The sequence below is a fragment of the Capricornis sumatraensis genome, chromosome 2 (assembly GCF_032405125.1).
Source record: "Capricornis sumatraensis isolate serow.1 chromosome 2, serow.2, whole genome shotgun sequence".
In the NCBI taxonomy this organism is placed as follows: domain Eukaryota; kingdom Metazoa; phylum Chordata; class Mammalia; order Artiodactyla; family Bovidae; genus Capricornis; species Capricornis sumatraensis.
The window spans coordinates 221,126,709-221,147,134 of NC_091070.1; the positions used below are offsets into that span (position 1 = coordinate 221,126,709).

At 65.2% G+C, this 20,426-nt stretch overlaps 2 protein-coding genes across 2 annotated transcripts; one reads left to right on the forward strand and one right to left on the reverse strand.

Moving 5' to 3' along the window:
- The first annotated feature begins 224 nt into the window (after nucleotides 1-224).
- NEU4 (neuraminidase 4) lies at nucleotides 225-2,513 on the forward strand. The gene is made up of 3 exons (XM_068962118.1): nucleotides 225-425; nucleotides 506-761; nucleotides 1,546-2,513. Exons 1-3 carry the CDS (start codon nucleotides 225-227, stop codon nucleotides 2,511-2,513), a joined length of 1,425 nt encoding a protein of 474 aa, XP_068818219.1.
- An 8,896-nt stretch (nucleotides 2,514-11,409) lies between these two features.
- On the reverse strand, nucleotides 11,410-20,007 carry PDCD1 (programmed cell death 1). The gene is made up of 5 exons (XM_068966296.1): nucleotides 19,904-20,007; nucleotides 13,174-13,536; nucleotides 12,694-12,855; nucleotides 12,054-12,088; nucleotides 11,410-11,858 (listed from the first exon to the last, which is right to left on the reverse strand). Exons 1-5 carry the CDS (start codon nucleotides 19,977-19,979, stop codon nucleotides 11,643-11,645), a joined length of 852 nt encoding a protein of 283 aa, XP_068822397.1. The 5' UTR covers nucleotides 19,980-20,007; the 3' UTR covers nucleotides 11,410-11,642.
- Between the last annotated feature and the right edge of the window lie 419 nt (nucleotides 20,008-20,426).

Sequence of the window (20,426 nt, forward strand, 5' to 3'; positions counted from 1 at the left end):
GAAGACATCTGAGCTGCAGTAGTCGGGGAGGGGTTGTCCTGGACGGGGGAGGGGGGGGCGTGAGGGGCCTGGGACAGGGTGGTCTCTGGGGTGGGCACGGGAAGGTGAGTGGGACCCCGGCACCCGCAGAAAACCCTCGCCCATCTGGAGGGACCAGCAGGTAGCCTGGAGGAATGCCTCGCTGCTGACCCGCTGACGCAGGGTCCTCGCCCCGCCCGCAGAGCATGGGGACCCCGCGTGTCCCCGCACGGACCGTCCTCTTCCAGCGCGAGCGGACCGGCCTGACCTACCGCGTGCCCGCGCTGCTGCTCGTGACCCCCGGGCCCTCCCTGCTGGCCTTCGCGGAGCAGAGGCTCAGCCCCGACGACGCCCACGCCCACCGTCTGGTGCAGAGGACCGGCGCCCTGGACGGGGGCTCCGTGCGGGTGAGCGCGCTGGGGGGCGGGTTCGGGGACCGCGCGGACGGACGTGAGACGCGGGACTGAGGCTCGGCCCCTCCCCGCAGTGGGGCGCCCCGCGCGTGCTGGGGACGGCGGCCCTGGACGAGCACCGCTCCATGAACCCCTGCCCGGTGCACGATGAGCGCACAGCCACGGTCTTCCTCTTCTTCATCGCCGTGCGTGGCCGCACCCCCGAGGCCGCGCAGATCGCCGCGGGCAGGAACGCCGCGCGCCTCTGCTGCGTGACCAGCCGGGACGCGGGGCGCAGCTGGGGCGGCGCGCGGGACCTCACGGCGGAGGCGGTGGGCAGCGCTGAGCAGGGTAGGTGGGCGCGGCCGGGCCTGCGAAGGGGCGAGGGGCGGGACGTCTGAGCCGGGATGGGGCGGAGTGTGCACCCGGGGCAGGTGGCCGGTATTGGGCTGGAGGATCCGCCTCGCCCCGCTCCCAGCCCCAGCGCCTGCCTTCCCGAGCCTCTGCCAGCGCACTGAGCCTGCTGGCCCCAAGCCCCGGACGGTCAATCTTTCACCCCTTCCTTCTCGGCGCCCCCCCGCCCCCACCCCGCCCGTCTAGGGTTGCAGTAGGTGGGTTGGCTTGACCCCAGAGCTTTCATGTCTTCTTGCTGTGGGTTCCCTGAGGGCTGACCACCCACTGCCCTCTGGGGCCAACCTGCCCTTGGCTTGTGGGTGCTGACCCAGGGGTCACTCACACTCTGGCAGGTGGGAGCTCTCTGCTGGTGTGGACTCCACCCCAGGGGACTCGATCCCATTGCTAGGAGGGGCTGCCCAGACCTTTCAGCCCTCAGCTGCCCCTCTGCCTGGGCATACTGGGTCACCGGGCACCACCAGTGGCCATGCATCCGTGCTCGGGGACCGGCTGAGAGCCCAGCCCGGGGCCGCCTCGGCTTGCAGCTCCTGCTGACGACCCGAGAGGCTTGTCCAGCCTGGGGGAGGGGCCGGGAGGAGCAGAGGGTGGGGGCTTCCTCCCGAGCTGTCCCCTAATGAGCGGCCCTGGCCCCCGACCCTCCCTGTCCCGCGGGGTGGTGGTGCCGCCTGCCTGCGGCCACAGCTGCCCCCTCCTGGGTGACCCGGGTCCCTCCTTCCTGCAGACTGGGCCACGTTTGCCGTGGGGCCCGGCCACGGCGTGCAGTTGCGCTCTGGCCGTCTGCTGGTGCCGGCCTACACCTACCACGTGGTCCGGCGGGAGTGCTTCGGCCGCATCTGCAGGACCCGCCCCCAGTCCTTCGCCTTCTACAGCGACGACCACGGCCGCACCTGGCAGCGTGGGGGCCTCGTGCCCAGCCTGCGCTCGGGCGAGTGCCAGCTGGCCGCGGTGGACGGCGGGCGGGCCGGCGGCGTCCTCTACTGCAACGCTCGGAGCCCCCTGGGCAGCCGCGTGCAGGCCCTCAGCGTGGACGAAGGCACCTCCTTCCTGCCCGGGGAGCTGGTGCCCGCCCTGGCCGAGACCGCCCGGGGCTGCCAGGGCAGCATCGTGGGCTTCCCAGCCCCTCCCGCCAGCGGGTGGAGGGATGAGGGGTGGTCCGCGGGCACCAGCAACCCCCTCTGCCTTCCACGCCTCTGTCCTGGGGCCAGGGAGGCCCCAGAGGAGGGCACTGGAGACACCAGTCGGGGCGAGGGGCTGGGTGGGACGGAGGGCTGTGGCGACGGCCCCGGGGAGCCTGGTGAGAACTGGGGCTCCCGGGCCTCAGCGCTCCTGGGACCCCCTGCAGCCTTGTCGCAGAGCCCCACGTGGTTGCTGTACTCCCACCCGGTGGGGCGCAGGGCTCGGCTCCACATGGGCATCCGCCTGAGCCGGTCCCCGCTGGACCCCCACAGCTGGACGGAGCCCTGGGTCATTTACCAGGGCCCCAGTGGCTACTCGGACCTGGCGTCCATCGGGCCTGCCCCTGGGGGCGTGCCGACCTTCGCCTGTCTGTTCGAGAGTGGGGCCAGGGTCTCCTACGAGGAGATCTCCTTCTGCCTGTTTTCCCTGCAGGAGGTCCTGGAGAACGTGAGGCTGGGCAGGGTGCACCCCGGCCCTGGAGACAAGCCTGCGGGGCGCTGCCAGCCCTCCTGATGAATCCCTGGCTGGGTCCGGCCCTGGTGCCCAGCAGGGGCAGGGTGGAGGGCAGGGCGCTGGGAGGCGGTGGGCGCTGGGAGGCAGGGGCAGAGGTCCCGTGGGCAGGGGGCTGCCCCCGGGTGACCTGCGCTGGCCCCCTCCCAAGGCTGTCCGCGGGCTGGGGGCCTGGGGTGGGAGGGGGCACGGGGACCCTAGTGGAGCACACGGGGCTCGGTTGTCGGTACGGCCTTCCTCTAGCCTTGCTTGGCTCACGACTTTCTGGCTTATGAGCGAGAAATAAAGGGATCCTGCGTCACTTTCCACTTTCATGCATTGGAGAAGGAAACGGCAACCCACTCCAGTGTTCTTGCTTGGAGGATCCCAGGGACGGGGGAGCCTGGTGGGCTGCCGTCTATGGGGTCGCACAGAGTTGGACACGACTGAAGCGACTTAGCAGCAGCAGCAGCAGCGTGTCTGTCCAGGGTCGTCTCTCCTCTGTTCTTTCTACTTCAAAGCCTGGGGAAGGTCCCCAGGGCTCTAGACACCCCTGATCCCATTGCGAAGTCTGCCCGCAGTTGCCAAACTCCCCCGAGCCGGCCAGCCATGGGGCCGGGGCCGGAGGAGGAAACGCCCCAGAGCTGCCTGGAGGGGCAGGAGCAGCTGCCTGGAGGGGCGGGGGGCGGGGGCAGCTGCCCACCCCAGCTGGGTCCCCGCCCAGCACCTTTTTGGTTCCTCTTCTTTGTAACATCTTTCTTTCTGGTTATAGAAATAAAATACACCCCTAGAAAACTTGGGAAAACAAAAAAGTGACGCTCGCAGATTCCCTTGCTCACTCACAACTATGATGATCTTTTTGGCATTTCTTGAAGAAACTCTTTTTGCAAAGCGTGACTTCATTTTAGCTTGCCGTTCACTACCCTCCCCGTCGGCCACGTTTCAGGCCCCGACGTCCCGTGAGGAGGGCCCTGCAGGGACCTTCTGGGTTGGTCGGTTTCCCTGGTGGCCAGTCGCACACGGTGAGCACCTCTGGGGCATCCTTTACCTCCTTAGCCTGGCTTCTGGGCAGCATGAAACGTCTTGCACTCTCTTTCCAACACTGGGGGTGTCCAGGAAGCCTCGGGGCAGCAGAGGGCCCAAGGGTCCCCAGGGAACTCAGGACAGCCAGTCCCTTGGGAGCCAGGAGGCCCCCCCCCCCCCCAAATTGCTGCCTTCACTGTCAGCCCCCTGCAGGGGCCGCCCCCTTTCTGGGGTCACACTTAGGCTCCAGGCAGTGGTGGGATGGGGGCCCTGAGCGTGTGCACCCGGTGGCCCCCTGGAAGGACACCCCTTCTACCTGCTGCTTTGGGGCAGTGGTTTGAGGCCCCTTTTCCGTCTTCAGGTTTAAGCTCCAGAAACCAGCACGGAGGGCAGGTGGGGCTCTCTGGAGGCCCAGAGGTCACAGGTGCATGTGGCCGGTGTCCTGCATTACCCTCTGTGCTGATTTGTGCCCCTGGAGCCCCCAAATCCTCAGCTTGTGACTTGTTTGGCAGCAGGGGGGTGTGTGCAGACGCAGCTGAGATCAGGACTGAGAGGGGGCCAGCAGGAGCAAGCGTCTTCACGGAGGGAGAGGACAGTTGGGGGAGCACCCTCACGGGGGGAGAGAATGGTCGGGGAGCACCTTCACGGAGGGAGAGGATGGTTGGGGAGCACCCTCATGGAGGGAGAGGACAGTCGGGGGAGCCTCCTTACGGGGGAGAGGACGGTCGGGGGAGCACCTTCAGGGGGGAGAGGACGGTCGGGGGAGCACCCTCGGGGGGGAAGAGGACAGTCAGGGGAGCACCCTCAGAGGGGGAGAGGACGGTCGGGGGAGCCCTGTGGGGATGACGCCGGGACTGAGGCAGCCTGGCACACATGCTCGGATGCCCAGAGCCCCCAGCAGTAGGGGGCAAGGGGACCCTCCCTGGAGCCTTGAGAGGGAGCACATCTCTGGGCCACCTGATGGGGGTTTCTAGCTCCAGAACTGGGGCGACTGATACCCTCTGCTCATGTGAAGCCACTGCCGTCCCGCCGGGGTGCTCTGGGCCGGCCCCGACTGTCACACCTCTGAGTCTCGGCCCAGTGTCCCAGCTGGTCCTGCAGGCACATGGCCAGCCTCTTTCTGGGTGAGCCCTCCACCCACGCACGCCAGCCAGGGCAAGAGGCCTCTCAAGCCGGCAGAGCTGGCCTTACTGACCTGGCCGTCCTGGAGTGGTGGCCCCCTTTGCTGGCGCCGTCCTGGCTCTCTGAGGTCCAAGCTGTTGCTGCGGGCCTGGGTTAGGGCGCGACGCCCTCGGGCAGGGAGACAGGCCATGGGGAGCATCCCTGGGCTCAGGACGGCCGGGCCCCCCCAAAGCTCCCTCTGCACTGAGGCCTGTGCTGCCTGAGCCCGGTCGGTCTGGTGCCCGGGGCTCGAGGCCCCTGTTGTCAGGCGGCTCATCTGGGCCAGGCTCGCCCTGCTCTCCGGGCCTGGGTCCCACTGTCGGCTTGCAGGGGGTCGTGCAGGGCCTTGGCCCTGCTTGCGGATCTGGGTGACTGTCCCGGGGTAGTGCCCCACTCCCCGTTCCCCGGGGCCCCCAGTCCTAGGAGTTGCCCCTCTGCCCCCTGCCCACTGCCCTGCACCCCGAGGCTGCTCCAACCTAGGCCCCTCGGGATGGCCGTGTGCTCTGCTGGCCGCCTCCTTCCTCCACCAGACTCGATGGACCTGCCCCTGGGCCGTCCCCAGCTCCGTCATGGCCGCAGGGCGGCCCCCAGGTGGGTCGGGCCTCCCCAGGCTTCTGGTGCAGACTGTCTGTTTTGTCATTTTCTCCCGGTGTTATTCCTTCCGTTTCTCTTCCTGATCTCACTGGACCGGCAGGACCTCCAACCTGAAATAGGGATAAGGTCCGGCAGACAGGATCCGGGCTCCCCCAGCTGTCAGTGTCCTCACCCCGGAACCTGTGAGCTCTGTGACAAAGGGACCCCGCGACCGAGACTAAGGGCCTTGAGATGGGGGTTACCCTGGGTTGATGGGGGGGCTGGCTGTTACCCCAGGGTTCTGAGAAGGAGGGTGGGGGTCGGAGGGGCAGCAGGTCTGTGGCGCTGGGTCTGCAGACGGAGGCTGGCTGTGGGGCCGGGGCTGCAGTGGCCCCTGGGACCTGGGGAAAGCCATGAACAGATTTCCTCCTGGGGCCTCCAGGAGGATGGACGGAGGACACTCCGTCTCTGCCCAGCGGGACCCAGAGCTGTGCTGCTGTGGGCTCGTCCCAGCAGCCGCAGGAAGCCCGGACAGGCACTGGCTGGGTGCCTGGCTCCACTGCAGCGCTTCTGGGGCCCGAGGGCCTGCACGCTGCCCTGCTCGCGGATGCGTCTGGCTCTCCTGTGTGTGCTTCCCCTCGTTTCCTGTCTCTGCGCGGCATTCCGGGTAGTTTCTCCTGACTTTTCTTCCAGCTCACTGGTTCCGCCTCTGCTGGGATTATCTGGCGTCTGGCTTCCCTGGTGGCTCAGATGATAATGAATCCGCCTGCCGTGCAGGAGACCCAGGTTCGATCACTGGCTTGGGAAGATTCTCTGGAGAAGGGAAAGGCTACCCACTCCTGTATTCTTGCCGCGGACTGAGGAGCCTGGCGGGTCACAGAGTCGGGCCCAGCAGAACGCCTGCGTGTCTGCCTCCTCTCCTCCCTCCCCTGCCCTGTCTCTGTCTCTCTCCTTCCCGTCTCCTGTCTGTCTCCCTCTGTCTTTCTGGACTCCAGGGCTGTGCTCCTTTTCCGTGTGTGCGCAGAGGGGAAAGGAGAAAAGGTCTGCAAGCTTTCCCGTGTGTTTCATGCTCTGTATGTTCCGTTCCATTTAATAAAATCAAACCGCCTGTGAAGTGGGTACTATTTCCATTTTCCAGATGTGGAAATTGAGGCTCAGCGGCTTGTGATGACCTCACAGGTTGGGGTAGAAACCAGCTTGCCGTCCATTTGGTGGTTCCCACATAGTTCTTTTTTGAATGTTTTCCACTGCGTGTGATTAAAGCAGTTTCAATGGCCACAAGTGCATGTTTTAATCAGTCAACTCAGAGTCTCTCCGCACCCCTTGCTGCCCTTAAGATGAGAGCAGCCCGCTCTCCTCCTGAGGCTCACAAAGGAGGGAGTAAACTGGAAGATCACAGAGGTGTTTCTCTTTGCACCCGACTGGAGTGGTTGCGTGTCTGTGGTCCGGTAGCTGACGGCCCTCGCGCGCAGGCGTCGGGCTGGGCCGTGTGCCTGCGCACGGGGCCTGCCCCTGCGGTCTGGTGCTGGTGCGGGGCCCCTTCCCTCAGCCCTGCACCTCCATCCTGCGTCCGTTTCCTGCGGAGCCCAGACAGCAGCACAGACTCACACCCTGCTCGTGCATCCGCAGTGCTGGCTCTCCAGGCTCAAGAGCAGGGCCGTGCCCGGGGCCAGCCCGACTCCTGCTGGGGACATGCAGGGGGGACAATCACACGTTGCTGTGATTATTATTGCTGCTGCAGAGCGCCGCTCTGAACATCTGTCTTTATAAACCGAGACCCTCATTTCTGCAGGATGGGTTCTCAACTGTGGGGGTGACAGCAGAAGTCTCCATAGTTTTTTATTTTAATGGATAACAGCAAACTATTTTCTTAAAAGGATCGGTGGCTCACATGCTGTTCCTGCAAGTGAGAAGGGTGTTGTCTGGCACACTCTTTTCCTTGTTCCTGTTAGGTGGGCACACAGTGGCCCACCCTGCCCTTCCCAGGCGACCGTGACCTTGTGCTTGCCGTTGTCCCTGCGTGGATCCGTGGGGGAGGGAGCGTACGCCTTCCCTTCCGTCTCCTCTGCAGGCCCCCCTCCACCACGCCTGGGGGGAGGCCGGGAAGCAGTCTCTGGCCAAGCCTCCAGACTCTGCATCTTTCTAAACGGAGACCACCCCCCCTCCCCGACACTAACTCCCCCGCTTCTCCCCACCTGTTGGCACCTCCCAATGTGATTTCCGTCTTCACAGTTTGGCTGCTCTGACCACTGCAGGTAAGCGGGTTGCAGGTGTCCATCCCCTTCCGTCTGGCCCACGTCACTGAGCATTGTGTCCTCAGGGTCCATCCACAGTTAGCACGGCTCAGAACTTCCTTCCTGCTTTCGCTGAACAGTACTCTGTTGTGTGGACGGGCCACACTCTGTTTATCCTTCATCAGTCGGGACACCTGGGTTGCTTCCATCTTGTGGCTACTGTGGACAGTGCTGCTGTGAATGTGGGTGGACAGAATTTAAAATTAATTTATATTTTAAACGACTAAATAATAGAATTTGATAGTTGGTTTTTGGAATTTGGACTGATGTAAAAACATAAAAACAGAAGACAGTCATGCATTTTGCCACTGTGGGTGGGGGGACAGTGGTTCAGCTGCACCTAAGGCAGGGCGTGCCCAGACCATGCCCTCAGGTCGGCCACACGTTGCCAGAAGGACCAGTAGAAGCTGAGTCTAGGGGGGCTGGGGCCCTGGCTGGGTTGAGTTAAGGGACCTGGGGAGGCTGGTGTGTGGCTCCTGTGGCCAGTGGATAGGCCACCAGGGGCTGGCGTCTCTGGGGCAGTCGAGAGGCTGGGGGCCACCAGCCTGTATGTGTGGTCAGCGCCATCGGGGCCTCTTCCTGCCCGAGGAGCAGGCTGCAGAGTGCCTCCTGATGCTCAGACGACCGGGCCTGAAGTGCGGGGCTGGGGGGTGACACGTCAGAGGCGGCCTTGACCTGCGGCGGGCGCAGTGTGCCCCAGACCACAGTGGGGGGGCTCAGGGATCACAAACATGGGCCCCCCGTCAGCGATGGGGCAGACCATCTGGGTGGAGGTACAGGGCCGCAAGGAGGGTCCCACATTCTGAAGCCTCCAAACACGTAGGTACCTCGCCCAGACTGCAGGCACTTCCCTCCATCCGCACGGGACCGCAGACCGCAGGGGCCTCCCTCCGTCCACATGGGACTGCAGACCGCAGTGGCCTCCGTCCACACCTGACCACAGGCCGCAGGGCCTTGGGTCCACTGAGGCTGAAGGCCCAGGCCCCGCCCCTACAGCAGCCCCGCCTCAGTGGCCTAAGCTGGGTTCCTCTGGAGACCCTCAGCCACAGCCCCACCCCTCCGCCAGCAGGCCCCGGGGGACCTGGGGCTCCTCTGCTGAAGTGTCTGGCGCGCCCCCAGCCCCGTAGACTGGGTCAGGAGGGCGCAGGTGGTGGGGGGCGGGGGGGCAGGGGGAGAAGGGAGGGGGGTGGGGAGAGGGGCGTGGGGAGGGAGGGGCGGGGGGTGTCCTGCCCGGAGGTCTCCGGCGGGGGGCGGGGAGCCCCGAGGCGCACCCCCCGCTCCCCGCCCGGCGGCTCAGGAGCCGCGCAGACTCTGCTGCAGGGACAGGCCCGCTGGGCCGCGTGGGTGGGGGTGGGCGCGGTGCCGGGCGCCGGGGCAAGCGGGGACGGAAAAAGTGAGTGGGGCGCGGGGCCGCGTTACGGGAAGGCGGATGCGCAGCGCGGAGCGCCGCTCTCGGTCTCGCTGAGCTGGGCGAGGCTGCCAGGCGCCGGCTCTGCCCGCCCGCGGCCGGGCCACTTCCGGCCCCCTGCTGCCCGCTCTTTTGTCTTTGAAATCTTTCTTGCATCAGTATGAACGCGTGGTCTTGAATCCTGCTCAGCGTGTGTGAATCAGGGAGATGTTCGGTGTGCACTGTGGCGTCTCTGACGCTCGAGCGGCCCCCACGGCTCCTGACCCGGCTCCAGCCTGCCCTGCACCGTGGGCTGGGTCCCGCTGCACACGGTGGCCCAGAGCCAGTTCGCCCAGAGCCCAGGCCTGGGGGCCTCTGCCGCCCCACCGCCTGCCCTCAGCACTGTGAACCCCTGGGGCTTCCGTTCCTGTCCCCCCCCCCCCCCCCCCGCCCCCGGCCCGGGTGTCGACTGAAGGGCACACTCCACTAACCGCTGAATAGCCCGCGACACCAGGGCCTCTTCCCGGCACAGTTGCCTGGGGTGTGAGCACACTCTCCGTGTTGGCTGGTTCACAGGTGTGGATGTGACCTGCAGTTTTCTGGTTCTGAGTGAAAATCAGCGTCCTTTCCGTGTGTGCACGTGTGTACATGTGGCGCGTGGCTGGTGTGTGCGTGTCGTTTGCTCCCCTCCTTTCCCCTGTATCTCTGACCTTGCTGTCTCCTGTAACTGGAGTATCAGCCTCCTGCGTGATATTTAAATACTGCCCCCAGTGTGCTGGTGAGCAGGTTTCTCCCACGCTGCAGGGTTTCCCCCAATTTACACTTGAATTTCCCCATCTTCTCTTCCCGGCACCTTGGGAAGCCATCTCCACCCTCCCTGTGAAGTTCTGGCAGGTTTTCCTCCTGCGTCCAGCGGGGCTGGGACTGGTGGGAGCCCGGGCGAGCGAGACAGGCCCACCTTAAGGCTTCCTAGGCCACCTGACAGAGCCCGCAGTTCCTCGTGGGCCCTATTCCGGGCCCCTCGTGCGCTGACGCCGCTGCGCCCAGGACCCCGAGTTTCAGAGCTGATGACGCTGCTCCTCTTTCACTTTCCTTTCCGGGGTTTCTTCGCTGCTACTCACTCGCCTGTTTGTTTTCCAGCCTTACAGTTGTAGAAATGTGGGTTTTACTGGGATCGTGTTAAATGCGGAGGAACTGACGTCTCAGACAGTGCCACGCCTGTGCCCTGTGCTGCCCTGGCGGCTTCGCGCTTTTCTCGTGAAAGCTAGGCCTGGCTGCTGTCGTCGGCGGAATGTTCTCTATCACTTTTTCTTCAGAGTGGTTCTTGCTGGGTGTATGAAAGCCGTTTATTTCTGGATGTTAACGCCACAGCTGCCCTGGACTAGGTTCTACCATTGCTGGAGCAGTTTCCCCACAGAACCTGCCGGGTTTTCCAGGCGAAGCTTCCCAGGCAGTGTTTCCGCTGGGGTCCCGGCCTGGTTTCTTCCCCCCGCCCGGGGCAGTCCAGGGGCGGCAGGCACAGGGTGTGGGCTCGAGAGGCCTCTGTGCTCTGGGCACAGGGTTGGGGTGTCTGTCCTGTTGGTCAGGGTCATCCCCTGCCATACGGAATGGACTGGAGCCGCCTGCTGGCTTCACGTGGGGCCTGTGGGGCTGCAGCAGGACATTCAGGCCCAGCGGCTTGGTTGGGGGCGTGCGGGGGGCAGGCTGATGGCATGGGGTCGGGGGCAGGGCCCTGGAGGCTGGAGGGGGTCCTGGGGGATGGCTTTCAGCTCCCGCGGTGTGAGTGTGGGGGTCGGGCCTGGGAGGCCAGTGTGCTCCTGGGTAGTGAGGCGGTGGGGAGGGGGGCGCTGTGTCCTCCACCTGCCCAGCCCCTCCCCACTCCTCCCCCAACAGAGAGCAGGGAAACTCCGGGCCTTTCCTGGAGTGTTCTCACTCTTTAATTACAGTGTAACAGAGTAGGGCAGGCGTGTGGACCCCTGCATGGGACGCATGCCCCCCACCCAGGCCAAGCTGACCCTGGCCACACGGCCCGAGTGCGTGTGCAGGCCTCAGGAGGGGACCTGCCCAGCACCCTGGGGGGAGCCTGGCTGAGACCCCCTGAGTAGCACCGTGAATGGGAGTCCAGGAGACGTGCGGATGCATGGAGACCCCGCGCCCCCAGGAGGGTTTCGGCGGCCGATTGCAGCTCTGCCAGCTCCCTCCTTTGCTTGTTTCCTGGGCTGCACCAGGGCCTGGTGTGTTTGCAGGTGGAGGGCCCACCGCTGCCCTGGCTCTCTCCAGGCCTGGGGGAGCCAGAGGCCCTGGGGAGCCCTGACCTCATGCACGTCCCCATGCGCCCCTCGAGGGACCCATTCTGGGTCTACCGGCTTGCGCCACAGCAGTCTCCAGGCCCCAGGATCCCCTGGGAGGCAGTGGGCATGTATAAGGGTGGCTCCAGGCATCACAGTCCAGGGCTGGGCCTGGGGTCCTGGGCGAGGCTCTCTCCCTTGCCCTTAGGGACAGTGACGCTTCCTGCCCCTGGATTGCTGCAAGCCTTGAAAGGGGAGCCAGGCAGGGCTGGCGGGTGCTGGCAGGTGCCGGGAGGTCCCTGTGGGCTGGGCTCAAGCCCTCGGTGGCCCACCCTTCTCCTCTCCACCACACGCCTCTCCAGGGAACGCGGCCAGCCCTGGCTCTGGGCGGAGGGTCTGAAGGACTCTGCCCAGCTGGTGAAGCCGGTCAGAGGGGCCAGGAGCAGTGTCCATCCTCGGTCCTCAGTGGCCAGGGCCCCTGCGGGCTGTCGGCGGATGCCCTGCGGCCTGGGAAGACAATGGTGGCGTACTCTGTCTGCTCGGGGACGCAGGGCGCCGCGGGCTCTGGGGCCTTCTCCCGCCACTGGAAGTCCAGCTCCCCGTAGTCCACCGTGACAGCCGGCACAGAGGGGGAGCCCTCCTTCTAGGGGAGAGAGGGAGGGATGGTCATCGGTCTCCGAGGGTGGACACGTGTGTGCGTGCCTGCGAGCGCACACACGCCCCCTCCTGGAACAGGCACTGATGGGTGAGGGGCGTGGCTGTTCTGAGGCTGCCCGGCCCCGAGTGCGGCTCCGCCCAGTTGACCAGTTGACCGTGGTGCAAAGGGAAGGACACTCACCGGAAGCTGGTCTTGGCTCCTGCAGGCGCAGCCCCCTGCAGAGAAGTACTCGAGTCAGGGAGGCCCAAGGCCCTGCAGTCGTGAGCTGGGGCTTTGGGGGTCCCTGGGCCCCGAGAAAGGCGCTGGGTCCTCCGGCCTCCCCATCAGCCCCCAGAGCCCCCTTGGGACCTGAGCTGTCTGAGCCCCAGGGCCCGGCAGGCTCCTGGGTGTCCTGTGCGGGTCAGCCCAGCGGCCCTCCTCCGGCCACCGTCGGGAGCACAGTGGGCACGCCGTCAGTGGTCCCCGCACGTTCCCCCACACATCTGAGGGAAGGAGGTGCGGCCCCTGGCGAGACGACGCCCACGCGGGCGCGTCACTGCGGCTGTCACCTCGGGTGCCTGGTGGTTAGAAGAGCTCAATGCCCTGGCTGAGGTCCAGCCTGGGTGACGGCCATGGTGGGGGCTATCTTCCCTCCCCCGCTTCCCGAGAGCAGGCCCAGGGGAGGGGCAGCACCCAGCAGGCCCAGTGGAGGGGTTTCCGAGGGGACCCCCGGCCCTGGAGGCCCAGTCCAGACCCTCCCTGATGGGGGACACAGAGGGGATAGGATTGGGGCAGGAGGCGAGGGAGGGGGCAAGGGGCAGTGCCTCCGGGGACCCATCACCTCGAGTGGCCCCGAGGAAGACTGCGGCCAGGACCCAGATCAGCAGCAGCAGCAGCAGGACCCCCAGAAGGAAGCTTGTGACGCCGATGACCAGGCTCTGCATCTGGCCCTCAGGCCTGGGCTGGGGGCTGGGGCGCTCCGTGGGCGGCTCCAGGACCCCCTCTGCAGGGCCGGAGGACAGGGGTCAGAGCCAGGGACCCAGCAGTCGGCTCCTCCAAGTCCTAGGCCCTCACATGCGGTCTCCAAGCCTGCCCCTGGGCAGGGCTTCCAAGCACAAGGTCACCCCCAGAGGCCCCACTGCCAGCCCCCTTCCTCAAGGACAGTGGGTCTGGGGGTGCTCCCAGCCGTGGAGGGCGAGGACAGGGGTCACCACGGTCCTGGGAGTGGGATGCAGGCCCAGCGCAGAGCCTGGCGACCCGAGACCACCCTGCCCCGGTGGCTCCCACCCCAACCCCGTGCAAGGGCCTCCGGCGCCCACACCTGTCACCGTGAGCTCCGCGGGGTGGCTCTCGTTGATCTGCGTCCGGGGTGGCAGGTAGATGGCCCCGCAGAAGTAGACGCCGCTGTCGTTGCGCTGGACGGCCATGATGCTCATGTTGAACTGTTGCCCGCCGGGCAGCGGCGTGACGCGGAAGCGCCGGTCTCGTCCGGGCTGGCTGCGGTCCTCGGGGAAGGCAGCCAGTTTGTCCGTCTGGTTGCTGGGGCTCATGCGGTACCAGTTGAGGACGAAGTGCTCCTCCGGCTTACTGGAGAAGCTGCAGGTGAAGGTGGCGTTCGCCCCCTCGGGCACGACCAGCCGGGCGGGAGAGAAGGTGAGGGCGCTCCAGGGCCTGCTGGAGGCCTCTGTGGGGAGAGCAGGCGTGAGGTGGGCAGGGACAGCCCCCGGCCCCGGCCCCTCACCTTCCCTCAGCCCCACCAACGAGGAGGCTCCGCCACGTGCTTCTGCCCCCATGCCCTGCTCGCCCCCGCGGACAGGGTGCTTGCCCCGGGGGACAGGACGCTCGGCCCCGGGGGACAGGGCGCTCACCCCAGGGACAGGACGCTCGGCCCCGGGGGACAGGGCACTCGCCCCAGGGACAGGACGCTTGGCCCCGGGGGACAGGGCGCTCGCCCTTGGGGACAAGGCGCTCGCCCCCGGGGACAGGACGCTCGGCCCCAGGGGACAAGGCACTCCCCCCAGGGACAGGACTCTCGGCCCCGGGGGACAAGGCACTCGCCCCCGGGGGACAGGATGCTCGGCCCCGGGGGACAGGGCGCTCGCCCCCTGGGACAGCGTGCTCCCCCCCGGGGACAGCGTGCTCCCGCCACTGGACAGCGTGCTGGTCCCCGGGGACAGGGCGCTCAGCTCTCACCAACAGCTCCGTGGTGGGACTCTGTCCTCTGACTGTACTGACCTGGGGCCTCTGACCTCCAGGCCCTCATTTCTGCCCCCTCCCAAGGTGAGAGGGCCTCCACCCTCTCCCTTGCTGAATCCCAGTCGCCAGTCCCTGCAAGTCTGAGCTGCACGGTCCCAACTCCAGCACCCTGGGTCCTGCCTGCTCTGAGTGGGGGACGGGGGTGGGTAACCGCTGGGAGCGTCCCGTGGAGGGGGACAAGCTCCATCTCCGGACAGGCTCACTGTTGGAATCTCCCACCCCACGGTGGGCACTGCTGACCAGGCGGTGAGCGAGAGACCCTCTGTATGTTCTGCCACAACTCGGGGACTGGTGCTCAGAGGCCAGCCGGGCCGCCGCTCATCTGAGGATGGGTCTGAGCTCTGCCTGCACGCCCCCATCCAGGCCCGCCACAGCCTGCCAGGGCCCACCCGGGGACGCCACACCACGTTCAGGGGCCTGCTTGCTGACATACGCGTACATGTGTGCCCTCACAGGCTCACACCCACCAGCTGGCTGGGCGGGGGGATGACACCCCTCCTGGGAGATATCCGTTGCACCCCCCTCGGAGTCGAGGTGGCCGTGGTGCCCCTTCCGCAAGGAGGGGCCGTGTGGCTGGAGGGTGCAGGGTGGCCCCTGAGCTGCACATCGGGCCCTGAGAGCCACAGCAGGGAGCGGCAGGCCCGCGGCTGCCCGGTCTGGACCCAGCTCTCGGTCTGCGGACAGCCGCCCCAGCGCCCCTCCCCGCCAGTGCCCCTCCAGGCGGCTCCTCGCTTCTTTGGAGGACCCCCCCACCCAGCCCCACTGCTTTATGTACAAGCTGAGCACAGATTCGGTCAAAGCCGTGCGGTGGTGGTGGTGGTGTACGGAGCCGAGAACGCTGGTTCTGGTTCTGCTGGCCCAGCCCATCCCTGCTCTGCACGTGGCCCCTGGTCGGTGCTCCCTGACTCCCACCCGCGGCGAGCCTGAGTCTGGGGCTTCATGGACACCCCAGACTGGCCCTCCCAGACTGTGCCCCCACCCGCCGCACCCACACCACTTCTGGTCCCACCTGCCGAGGCCTTGAGTGAGCCTGCTCCTGCGTGGCACCCCCAGCAGACCCCCTGCTCTGAGCCCCTGCGTGGACATTTGTTGGCGGGCCCTGTGTCTGGGGAGGAGGGGCCTGCCCGCCTTCAGGTCAGGCCCTCAGCAGCACCCCCGGCCTGAATCGGTCACCATCTGTGACCTTTTGTGGGGCCTCATGGAGTCGGAACTGGATGAGCTGGACCCTGGGCTGCCAGCCTTGTCTCTACACAGCTGCCCTCGGCCTGCTCAGGCCCTGGGACGGCAGGTCTCTGCTGGTGGCCGACAAAGCCCTGCTCCGTCTGGACCCTGAGAACCCCCACCGCCTCTCAGCCCCTCCTCCAGCGCAATGCTACCTCCTCCCAGATGCCCACCCTGCTCCTACCGGGCCTCACGCTGTGGCTGGAGGCCGGGGCTGGAGGCCGCCGGGCCTGAGGCCTGGCCAAGGGTGGTGCCTGCAAGGCAGTGATCGTGGGCAGCCCATCCCCTCTGGGTGCTCAGGACCGAGCTCCGACGGGGCGCTCGCCTCCCACGGCCTTGACTGTCAGGGGCCCCGGGGGCCGGGTCGGGATGTGGGGTCACAGAGCGGACCCTCACGGGGTACCTCGCGGCCCCCAGAGGGAGAAAGATGGGCTCCTCCGAGCAAGAGTCCAGAAAAGGCGCAGAGCAGACGGAGGACAGGGCGGGAGCCTGGGGCGGCGGACCGCTGAGGGGCCTGGGTCCTGCGATGCACGAGGCCCTGTTCAGCCTTGGCCTGCGAGGCGGTACCGAGCTTCCTCCCGAGTCCGGGGCGGGGGGCCTCACTTTATCTCTGCGGTAGGAACGCCTGTGAAGTCAGCTCTTATCGTTTATGAATTGAACATTTAAACGTTGGCTATTTCTGTAGCAATAGAATGCCAACGAGAGGCCCCAGGCCTTTTTTTTCTCTTTGAGAAGAGGATTGAGGAGCAAGCTGAGCCCCAGCAGGGTCAGTGGGGAGAGACCCTGGGGGAAGAGTGGGTGCGGGGTGGGGTGTGAGCCTCGAGGAGGGCTCTGAGTGCCCTCAGAGACTGCGTCTCACAGCTGCCGTCTGATGCTTGATGTGGGCAACACCCACCTGCGGTGCTGAAAGCACTGCTCATGGGTTGTGGGGTCCCTGCCTTGGGTCTCCAGTTCATCCCAAAGGGAAGGGTGTGCCTTTCTCTCCTTTGCAGTGGGCCCGGAGGGAGTGGCCCCATAGTGGGGTCCCCAACAGGTGTCCCAAGAAGGGTCAGCATGCCTGTGACCTCCTACAAGTGAAGGACAGTCACGCCCTTCCTGGGTCCTTCAGAAATGCCCACACCTGCAGGACAGCCCAAAACAGGAGCGCGGGGCTGCATCAGACCAGAGAGCGCCTGCGCAGCAAAGGGCACCATCGAAAGCTGAAGCAGCCTAGCGCACGGGAGGACATGCTTGCAGATCATGCGTCTGATAAGGGGTTAGTATCCAGAGCATATAAAAAATTCTTAAAACAGTAGCAAAAACCCAAACAATCTGGTTAAAAACTGGGCAGAGGGCCTGAGGAGACATCTTCCCCAAGAAGACGTGCAGGTGGGCCACAGGGACATGGGCAGGTGCTCAGCGTCACTGATCAGCAGGAATCGGGAATGCACAGAACCCACAGCGAGCTGGCCCCTCGCACCTGCCGGAGCGGCCATCATCGAAAAGGCTAGAGATGGCAAGTGGCGGAGAGGATGTGGAGAGAACTGAAAACCGGTGTGAGGTATGAAGGCTCCTTAAAAACTAAACTTAGAACTACCACGCGATCCACCAGTTTCACTTGGTTTCTATGTGAAGGAAACGCTCACTTAGAAGACACACCTCCATGTTCATAGCAGCATCGTCTTCAGCAGCCAAGATGTGGACACAAACTAAGTGCCCGTGCACAGAGGAATGGATAAAGAAGATCCGGTTCATTTAAACAACGGAATACTACTCGGCCACAACAAAGAATGAAATATTGTCACTTGCGACAACATGGATGGGCCTGGAGAATATTATACTTAGTGAAGTAAGTTGCACAGAGAAAGACAAATGCTATTTGATTTTACTTATATGTGGAATCTAAAAAGCAAAGAAACAAACAGAAACCCCCAAACAAAGCAAGATAAAAACCGAGCTCGTGGGTATGAAGAACAGACAGAAATTTGCCAGCGGCGCGTGTTCAGTCGCTTCAGGCATGTCTGACTCCCTGCGCCCCACGGACTGTAGCCCGCCAGGCTCCTCTGTCCATGGGATTTCCCAGGCAGGAATACTGGAGTGGGTTGCCATTTCCTCCTCCAGAGGATTTCCCGACCCAGGGACGGAACCAGCGTCTCCTGTGTCTCCTGCGTTGGTAGGGGGTCCTTTACCACTGAGCCACCAGGGTCGGCCTTTGCCAGAGGCTGAGGTGGGGGGATGGGTGCAGACAGTCAAAATGTACAAGCTTCCAGGTATAATAGGTCCTTGGCGTGTGGTCTGCAGCATGGGGGCTAGGGTTAAGAATACTGTACTGCATATTTGAGAGTGGCTAGGAGAGTAGATCTGGAAAGTCCTCCTTACAAGAAAAAACTGGTGCCTGTATATGGTGATGATGTTAGCCAGACCCACTCTGATGATCGTTTTGGAATATATACAAGTGTGAAATCATTACATGGTATGCCTGAAATGAATATGATGAGGCAGACCGATTATACCTCAAAACATCATAATTCTGAGGATTTCCATATCGGAAATGAAATAGAGATTTGATTACAGAAAGAGGAGAAGAATGCCAGGCCCGACAAAGCCAGAGAGAGGGAGGCCTGCTGAGGTCCGAGGAGGCGGGGTCCTTGACTCAGCTCATCTGGGAAGGGGCCAGGCAGAGGGCAGGCTCGGGACGCAGGGGCATCTGAACAGTGGGCCTGCAGCAGGGCCACCGCCCTGGGCCTTAGGAGTGTCTGTGACTGCTGTGTGTGGACCGAGAGGGCTGTGGGCTGTGCCAGCCCCAGACCCAGGCGTTCAGCGGCTCCCCAGAATGCGGCCCTATGGGAAACGGGGTCTTCGCTGGCAGGATCGGTCGAGATGAGGGGTTGGTCTGTGGCCCCTAACGTGCTGTGCCTGTGTCCTTCCTGGGGAAGACATGGACAGGCCTGCACATGGAGCACGTCGTGTGACATGGAGCAGAGCTGCGGTGATGCGTCCACAGGCCGAGGGACACCCAGCATCCCTACCACTGCCCGGGGCTGGGAGGGGCCTCAGGCGGAGAGGACCCTGCCACCCCGAGGACCCTCTGACTTCCTGCCTCCAGAGCCGCCAGCCCACAGGCTTCTGAGGTCCACGTGGCCAGCCTGCGGCGGAGTCGCCACGGCAGCCCCAGCACACTGACCCAGGGTCGCCAGTTGGCCACTCTGGGTGCAGGGTGTTCACTGCTGTGTTTTTGTACTTTTTCTGTATCTTTCAAATACTTTTCAAGATTGTAAGTTGAAAAAAATAAAGAATCTGACTTAGAAAAAGTATGTCATAGGCAGAGCCAGACAGTTCTTACAAGATGGAATTCTCATGACACTATACAGTAGGCATTTTATCCCCAAGCTGCAGGTGGGAAAATTTCCGCTAAGAGCAGTTAAGGGAGCTGTCCCAAGCCCCCCAGCGCCGACCCCTTTAACGTTCTGATCCTTCCTTTCTTTGGGAAGGGACCCTGGAGGGGAGCAGGTCACCGGAGGCAAGTCACCCCCACCCCAGCCTCAGCCCTTCTCCCCGGATGACACACAGCCCGTCCCCACCCCTCCCAACGCCGTGCCTGGACCCCCAGGCCTCCCCACGGGGCGCCTTGTGAATACAGGCTCCTGGACCGCTGCCCACAGCCTTGAGTTTTGCTCTGTCCACGTTGAGCAAGTCCAGGGGAGGAAGGAGAGCAAGTAGGTCTGGCTGCCCCACTCTGCTGGCCAGGCCCGGGCCGGGCACAGACGCCTGAGGGGCTCTGGGCACTGGAGTCGAGGACAGGCGGCCAAGGGGTCAGGGCCGCCCCCCCTCACCGTGGCCCTTCCAAGGCCCTGGCCTCCAGAGTCCAGTGAGGTCCAGAGGAATGGCCCTAGGGCCGACTGGGAGCCCCCTTCCCTGGTGTTCCCCTCCGGTAGGACCTGGCACGGCAGCTGAGGGCAAGGGGAGCCAGGAGGGGTGTCTCCCTGACCACGAGGCTCTGGCCATGGGCCTGCAGGGCCTCCCAGGGAACAGCCAGGAGGGTGCTGGGGCCAGGCCCCTTCTGGAAGCCCTGCAGACGCTCCTGGCCCTGTGCGCCAGGGCGCCTTGTCACAGACCTAGTGGGGCATGGCCCAGGCCCCCGAGGGGATGGGGGCTGAATGGGCGTTACTGGAGCCGGGTCCCCGCTGACAGAAACACCGTCAGGCCGTCCAGCCTGTGCCCTCACGGAAATGGCCAGTCTGTTTTCCCGCAGGAGAACACAGGCGGGCCCGGGGTCTGGGGCTCTGGCAGACCAGCGCTGTCATCCTACAGGGAGGGTGCGAGCCCGCCTGTCCCTCAGGGCTCCCAGCAAGAGCGAGGCCCTCCTGCCTGCTCCCCAGGGGGACGGGGCCCACCCCTCGGCGAGGACAGGGCCCACCCCGGGCGAGGACGGCAGGTGAGCAGTCGGAGCCCAGAGAGGGCCCTTCACCAGTCCCAGGCCACCCAGCACCCTGCTGGGAGCCGTGCTGGGCCTCGGGGGCCCAGTCCCACCCGCCAGAGATTGCGAGGGGGAGGCCTGGCCCTGACCCCGCACCGCCCAGCCCTGGCCCACCTACCTAGGAGCCATCCTGGCCAGCAGCCCAGCTGCAGCACGGCCCAGACGAGCGGCCACGGCGCCCGCGGGGTCCCCATGCCCAGGGCGCCCGCCCGCCGGCATGCCGCTCACTGCCTCCACTGCCGCAGGAGAGGAGAGGAAGCTGTCCCGGGCGGGCGGAGGGCCCCGCCCCCAGCCCACCCCCTCTTCCTGGTGGGAGAGGCACGCTCTGCACAGAGACAGACAGGGGAGAGGAGCCGAGACACAGGCAGGGGGAGGAGGAGGCGGGCCTGCCCCCCTGGCCCGGGGAGGCTCTCGGCTCTTGCGGTGTTCCTGCCCCTTTCTGAAGCCGGGGGCCCCCTGGGCAGGGGGAGGGTCTTCTGTGCCCCCTCCCCTGGCCAGCCCTGCCCTCTCTGGGCCCAGGTCCCAGTGTCAGCATGCTTGAACCACCGCCTGCCGGAGCCCGCTCTGCTGGGGGCAGCGAGTGCGGGGCGGGCCCCTGCCTTGCCAGACTTCCCCGATGGCGGTGGGCAACCTCCCTGAAG

Coding starts and splice junctions, on each gene's coding strand:
- NEU4 (XM_068962118.1), top strand. CDS start 225: ATGGGGACCCCGCGTGTCCCCGCACGGACCGTCCTCTTCCAGCGCGAG. Junction 426..505: donor TGGACGGGGGCTCCGTGCGG/GTGAGCGCGCTG, acceptor CCCTCCCCGCAG/TGGGGCGCCCCGCGCGTGCT. Junction 762..1,545: donor GGTGGGCAGCGCTGAGCAGG/GTAGGTGGGCGC, acceptor TCCTTCCTGCAG/ACTGGGCCACGTTTGCCGTG.
- PDCD1 (XM_068966296.1), bottom strand. CDS start 19,979: ATGGGGACCCCGCGGGCGCCGTGGCCGCTCGTCTGGGCCGTGCTGCAG. Junction 12,856..13,173: donor CGCGGAGCTCACGGTGACAG/GTGTGGGCGCCG, acceptor CCGGCCCTGCAG/AGGGGGTCCTGGAGCCGCCC. Junction 11,859..12,053: donor GGAGCCAAGACCAGCTTCCG/GTGAGTGTCCTT, acceptor TCTCTCCCCTAG/AAGGAGGGCTCCCCCTCTGT.